Below are 7,752 nucleotides of genomic sequence, written 5' to 3' on the forward strand. Positions count from 1 at the left end.
CAAACTCACTCCAGCCCTTTTGGCAAGTAAACATAAAGAAGGAAAGTCGGTGTGTGCACATGCCCTAGGGATGAAGTCACACATTGATAGGTTAAGAATGTTGGGATCCGTTGTCGGTGAGGAGATGGCTGTTGACTGGGTTCTTCAGTCACTTCCTAACTTATATAGTGAGTTCATAAGAGAGTACTATATGATTAACTGCGACGTGACCATTATAGATCTCACGTATATGCTTATTGCTGCTGAATCAGCAATGGTTTGGCGCAATAGAACAGCAAAGTTGATTGGTGAATCTGCCTTCAAGACCTCTATGGATATAGACAATGGCAACAAAAGACATGATATGATCGAAAAGTTTGATCATAAGAGAAAGGCAATGTCTGAACTAGTTCCATGTCCTATTCCAAAAGTGTCAATTTGCTTTTATTGCCAAGAGAAGGGACATTGGAGACGAAGCTGCCCTATTTACCTAAGAGATCTAAGAGATGGGAGAGTCAAAACGTATGGCTCTGATTTAGGTAAAATCCATTGACTAACTCTTTTAAGATCCTATTCGAGATTCTTAATACATAATGTGATAAGATTACAATTGATGTTTTGTAGGATCAAAGAAAAGAGAGGAAGCTTAAGGAAAGAAGTGAGCAGAATCTAACCGTGAAAGAATGGATTTTGATCGGATTACTTGAAGATTAGACTCTCGAGATGCTACTTAGAGTTAGAATTAGATTGCTAAGAAAGATGTATTGGCATAGTTTTTCAATGAATTGTAAGGACAAATTTTCCCGCAATAAAATAAATTTTGATTTTTATATTATTTATTTATCCTTGCGATGGCGTATATGAAAAATTGATGTTTGAATGTTTCTATTATTAGCAATAATGGATTTGATTCTTAATTATATTATTTGTGGAAATGTCGAGAATTTACAAAATATGGAGAGTTTCTTATCACCCAAGGTTCAATTGGACAGAAACTTGGAATCATGCAACTTGGTTGCACGATGAATGAGAAATTTCATATTTGGAAATTAGACTAATTCATTGACAAAGTGTCAAGTGAAGGACTAGGAGATCGAGTACACAAAGTTGCGTGTTGATCAAGTCCACCATAAGAGTAACAATGATATTCGTCATGATTTACTAAAGGTTTAGTAAATATGATTATACTTATAAGATTAAGTGTAATTCTGAATTTATTGAAAAAGTTTAAATCAATAGCAGAACGAATAAGAAGAATCAAGTAGGCAGAAAGATAAAAGTTTCTCCATTCTAAGAAGAAGGGAGAGTACCTTTTATGTTTTATGATAAGTCTTAATGAGTAAGAACCATATCTCAATTGATCCTCTAAGTGAGTCTTGGTACAATTGTATGTCTAAGAAGAGTAATCAAGAATTGAAGAAATGGTTAAATCAAGAAGTCAATCATACTTCGTTCCAAAACCAGTCTTAGAGTTAAGATGGTGACATTGAGTGATAAGTATTAAGAAGGTTTATAACATTCATCAAATGTGGAAAGTTGTGATGTCTTGGATAAGACAAAGACCAACTAGGACCAATTTATGAAGTGTTTTGATAAAAGCCACACTAACTCTTGAATATTTGTCAAGAAATGTTTATTGACAAGAGAATCTTATATGTCAAGGAGTCAGTGGGAGTTTTAATAGTCTTGAAAGGTTTCAAGAACAAATCAAAATAGACCTTATCGATCATCACTAGCACACGAGTTGAGGTTTACAACCTATCGTGTTGACACTATATTGCGTCTGTGCCGTTCCAATTGAGTTAATTATGCATATGAGCCCTATGAGTTCTCATGTGAATGCATAAAAAGCAAGGACCTTGATCAATGGAAAGTACATTGATAGGAAAGGGTGAGCTGCTTAACTACTTAGAAGACATGGTGGGCAGCTGTGTTACCAAGAAATCAAGATTAAGAAAGTTTGGTCCATATGAGTTTGAATTTGTCGTAAACTTTGGTTTTGACAAATTCACATGGATAGGAACACATACACCATTAAAATCTAAGTGTCATAAGATTCCCTCCTTCATGAAAATGACTGTGAGGAAATGCTTTCACTAAGATAGATTTTAAAAAGATAGTGATTGTGAAAAAAATTGTATTCTCGAATTCGATTATGGTTAGGGTATCCCTTTCCATGATTTGAATTGTGAGGTTTGGCAATTAGTCTGAATTGTTTAGACACACATATGATCCATCTAAATTAAAGGTGTATAAGCTTAGATAAAGGATTATCAAAGCATTAGGTATTAGAAACATGAACTTAAGAAATTCAATAGGTATTGTTTTTCTGAAAGTTAAGCTGTTTCTGAATACATGTCAAAGCTAGTGGGAGCATAAGTGTTATGTTTTATAATAATAATTATGATAGTGGGAGCATAAAAGTTATGATTGTATGATTATTATGGAAAGTATTGCAAGTTAGCAATATTAATTATAGAAAACAATAGTTATACTTTGCAAAGTTGCAAGAGTTGAAAAGTTGTTTTGCTATAATTAAGGGAGAGAATATTATGCTTCGTTTCAAATCTAAAGGCTTAGGTTGTGGAATGTTAATAATTTAGTCAAGTAAACATAGTGTGTTCAAAAATTTCGATTATGATTACGGCATTCCTCTTCATAGTTTGAATTTTGAGAACGTAGCACATAAAATATTATGGGAGAAGATTGATAAAGTATCAAATCTTTATGTAAGACGTTATGCATCGTGTCCCATACGCTTCGAGTATAGGATCGATTGCAAATTCTATAATATTTTACCATTCTAAAATTTTCCAAATGTATAGCGCATTTAGAGGGAAAAATGACAAGAATCGGTTTTGACTAAGATAATTAAACAACTATCAAAGGACAATCCAAAGTTCGCCGAGGATTGGTCGCTTGTGAGTAGTTGGAAGCATGATATTGGATGGACCATATCGACATTATTATGAATAGAAAATATTCTATTAAGAATGAGTTGTCATATGGAAAAATATGGAAACATGTCCATATTGGGAATTAAATATTCAGAATCGATGTCTAAATTAGAAACTTTTATGCAAAAGGATGTTCAAAGGAATGTACTTTGAGTGAGAGACATCACATCTATGGAATTGTCTTGTAACAATCTCCGATAGAGGACTTTGTAATTTCATTGGCAATAGTCATTGTGACTTTGGTGCAGTGATATTACGAAAGGATCATTGCATAAAATGTTAGAATCTAGCATATTCTATAAGTGGCAAGAATTTGATAATCTTTCACTTATGAAAAAGGATTTGGAGTTGTGAAATGATTATGATTGGAAATGTGTTCATTTGATCTATTTCACAAAGTAAGAACCATATGTAAACATTGTGTGCATGATAAGAGCATGGGACAAGTGTAATAATTCAAGTAAGAAGTTGATTACCCGAAACAACAAATAATGAGTAATCGATATGGTGATAAATAAAAGGTGTTTTATTTATGCTCAAAGGTTTGAGGCCATATGGGATTAGTATTATTCTTGTGTTTCACTTTGCATGTTTTGACTTCCTGAATAATTTAATTGGTTTAGAACAGTCAAATTATTCGAACGGGCCACAGTTGTTCATATGTTGGAAGTAAGTATGAATAAAGACTGTCGTGAATTGGTGTGTGGATTGTCTAAAGAGTATTAGACATAAGCAAATGTTTGCTGCAACGTTCATGAGTGCTTATGAATGTGATTTGAGCATTGGATTAAACCCACGCTCACTTGGATCACTCCATGAATTGTATCACGAGTGATTGGTGAGACGATAATATCTTATATTCTTGAAACCGAGATGTGTGAGTTGTATCTTGCGAATCGGTTGCACATTGATAATATGTAAACGCACCAGTAACTTGGTGTCATAAAACATATTGTTGTGTGTGATTCAGTGAGTAAGTGCAAGCGAGCATTGAATCAAATTTTATCCGTTCCTTTTATCCAAAGTAGGATAAAAGCGATATCTTTAGGCCCCTCGATGATTTAGTGATGACAAACGTAAATGCTCGGCCGGGCTAGGGCTAATTTGATTTGTTTAATTAGTCAGTCGTCATAAATAGGAAGTCGAGAAATAATACAGAGAGAATGATTAGAAATCATGTCTCACGATATCTAGAATGGAGGAATATATGATCCCTTATCTAAAGGACACGCGTATCTAATAGGATCAGAGTTGACAGCGGCTTTGGAAAGCTACGATTGCAGATCAGGATCTGAAGTCATACGCAGAATAGTTATTAGACTTATCCAAGTGGGAGACTGTTGGATTAGTGTCTAAGTCCATAACTATTTTGGTATGTACTTGACCCGATGGTGCATGGTCCTTTTGGGTTGCCTTCACCAAAGCAACTTGATAGGATGAATTATGGAGAGAAAGGATTAAATATGATTTATTAATATATTATGAGAATAATATATTAAAGGAGAAATCATATTGTTTAATTAATATTAGTCAATAATTAATAAGAATTAAGTTTGTGACTAAAAGAGATTAATTAAACTTAAGGGACTGGAATTGTAATTATAAGATAATTGCAATTGGGCCATGGATTGCCTTATATTATAAGGTTGGACGAATTCTGTGGGGAAACCCATTAGAAATCGTCCAAGGCTTGCTAAGGAAGGAGTCCATGGGTTGCTTAGGGCTTAAGCATCCAAATTAGGGTTTCCTTGTTAGATAACCCTAATAGCCTCACTATATATAGAGCCCTTATGCCCCAAAAACGTGGACAAGCTTTCTTCTAGGGTTTCCACACGTTTTGGGCAGCCTCCTTCTCTTCTCATCTTCATCCTCTTGCTCTTGGTGTTTGTGAACCATTAGAGGAGTGACATTTGTGACTCTAAGCTTTCTAAAGTCAATACAAGAAGGATTTGAGATTGTTATTGCTATATAACAATCAAGGTATGATCTAAACCTTTATTTATATGTTATCTTGATTATCATATGCTAGATCTAGGGTTTATAGTCTTGGATAAATTGCATGTACAATAGAGAAACCTAGATCCAAGCATTAGGGTTTGTATGAGCACATAGGATGTTCTTATGATTAAAACCCATCATAATTATGTAATAATATAATCATAATATTACCCATCATCTTTAAAATAAACACACCAGCTCAAAGTAGACAAATTAATGTCCTCTAAAACAAAACATAATTAATTATAAATACAACATCAATCATTCAAATCAAACGTTGAACAATAGTCTTCTCTCTGCGTCCCACTCGTCCAACGTGTCTCTTGTGTCCCGTGCGTCTCTAGCATCTCCTGAGTCCCTTCTGTCCCTTTCCCTTTTCCCTTTGTGTTACTACCTGATGTTAGAGTAGTTTTTCTAGCCTTTTTTTGTTTCTTTGGGACCAATGTCGGACAAGTTGCTGCATTATGTGTTGTACTATCACATCTACTACACCTTCTTACTATAGGTTCCTCACCTTGTGACGGAATACGATTTCTGTTTCTCGGTCTACCAGCTTGACGTGTATCCATTATCGGGGGTTTCATAACCATCATGTCAACAGGAATCTCCCAATCACAAGGTTCTGGAATGGGGTAAACCGACTCCTCATACGTACTTCGGTATGTTTCCATTTTGTAAGCATCTATAGCCAGATGTCCGAAGTTAGTTTTTTTCAAGTGCTTCAAGACCATTATCACATGACCACAAGGCAACCCAGTTCCTTCCCAATATTTGCATGTATAAGTCTCTTGCCTCAGATCAACTATGCCACCATGTTTGAAATCATGAACTTCATAAAGTGCATCTGAAACACCAGAAACGGACCATCCTGTCGTACGCTCTTTATTTTTACTAACTACTTTTTCAGCCCACTCGGTTAGCACTGTTGAACATTTCCCTATAAAGAAGATATATATAATTAACTAATTATTCGACCTAATTAAAGTCAAAATAAAATTCATACTTCCTTTGATGCGACGCTTGTAACACCATTCCTGTGAAAGACGTCGGAAGAACTCAAGAAGGGGTATTATAGGCATCTTCCTTGCATCTACAGATAAAGCATTCATGGACTCTGCACTGTTCGAGGTTATGTAATCGTAACGTTTCGACGGCGAATATGCTCTAGTCCATTTAGCATGGGGAATTTCACTTAAATACGCTGCTACTTGCGGCCTAGTAGAACTAAATCTATACCACAATTCTTCAAAAACATTTCTTTTGTAAGCTTTCACAAGCCTCCAAAACAACACTTTTGTTTTATCATTTTTCCCAAACTTGTGTACTTAATGTTTCCTAGTATATGAAAAGCACACAAGCCATGATGAGCATGTGGAAAAACATTTTCAATACTAACGCGAATTGCATCGGCCCTATCAGTTACAAAAGTCAATTCTTGACAATCACCAACACATTCATACAACTTTTCAAGAAACCATGTCCACGTAAGACCACTCTCTTTTTTGCATATTCTGTGCGCAAGGGGCAGTATCTGGTTGTTCCCATCCATAGCTACTGCATGCAATATGGTTCCCTTAAAAGCACCCTTCAAATGGGCACCATCCATAATTATAACTTTACGACAAAAACTTTTGAGCGCTCGTATCTGCAATATATAAAAATGGAACACATAAACACTCTATAATTTGTTTACAAAAATTATATATTAAATAACACCAAGTTTTTTGTATTTACCGTGCTCCTAATGGCTTAAAAACAACACTCGAAACAATCTTCAGAATCTGTTTGAATATACGCAACTATACCGGGATTATGTCTCTTCAAATTGTGAAAATAAATAGGAAGTTTGGCAAAACATTCTTCAGAGGATCCCAACAACAGTTCCATAGCATATTGTTTTGCACGCCAAGCTTGTTTGTAATCTACGTTGATTTCCAGCAAAGCATTCAAATCCCTTGATATTCCATTAGGCCTCCAAACCTTGGAACGAGTTTTTCCCATAATCTCATGCAATATAGTACCCATGACTTTTTTATTAGCATGCTTATGATTAGGGTGTATCTGTAATGAAGAACATGTGTGCACGTTGTTGAAAGTCCTGATTTCAAATTCATCAGTGGGATCAAGGCGTTTTGCATACAAACGCCAACTACGGTTCTCAATTTCACAATATACCTCATAACGATTTTTGTTAGAATGTTTGGTCTTAAACTGAAACTTTTCTCTTGTTGCTTTAAGACTCAAAGCAAAAATTAGTTGTTGTTTGTTGTCATATGTTTGATGAACAAACATATCATCATTTGGACATAAACTGTGAAATGGTCCAGGTTCAACAATAGGATCAGGACAATCAGATATGGGAGGCATACCGTAAAATATGTCTGAAGCTTTTTTTCCATGTGTGAACTCATCTTCTGACCATCCTTCATTTGACTCTTCACCGTCTGAGAAAGTTTTGTCAGTCAGTCTTCCAAACTCATATAAATTTTTTTCTTCAACCGTATTCAGTGCCACAGTTTCTTCTTCTGGACAATCTTCAACATTATCAGATACAATGTTTTCAACATTGTATGGTACAACTTTCTCAGCTGCTTCTGTCTGTTCGACTAATCCCTGAAACACCTCTAAATACAAATGCACAATCTCCTTCGTTTCAGAAATTACATTTCTGAGTTGATGAACATCTGCTTCATCTAAAATATTCATCACATACCCATGAACCGGGTGTTAAAATGACAATGATATATTACTATTAAACACCTTAGCCTTACTTTTGACCAAATCAAACAATATTCGACAATCAAAATTAGGCGAAAGC

At 35.1% G+C, this 7,752-nt stretch overlaps 1 protein-coding gene across 1 annotated transcript; it reads right to left on the reverse strand.

The window, feature by feature from the left end:
* Positions 1-5,191: 5,191 nt before the first annotated feature.
* Positions 5,192-6,540, reverse strand: LOC145089445 (uncharacterized). Its single transcript, XM_079027883.1, has 3 exons — positions 6,290-6,540; positions 5,938-6,164; positions 5,192-5,871 (listed from the first exon to the last, which is right to left on the reverse strand). The coding sequence occupies exons 1-3, from the start codon at positions 6,538-6,540 to the stop codon at positions 5,192-5,194; spliced, it is 1,158 nt and encodes a 385-aa protein (XP_078884009.1).
* Positions 6,541-7,752: the final 1,212 nt, after the last annotated feature.

Source organism: Lactuca serriola, chromosome 2 (assembly GCF_051521515.1).
Source record: "Lactuca serriola cultivar US96UC23 chromosome 2, Lser_US96UC23_V15, whole genome shotgun sequence".
NCBI classification, from domain to species: Eukaryota; Viridiplantae; Streptophyta; class Magnoliopsida; order Asterales; family Asteraceae; genus Lactuca; species Lactuca serriola.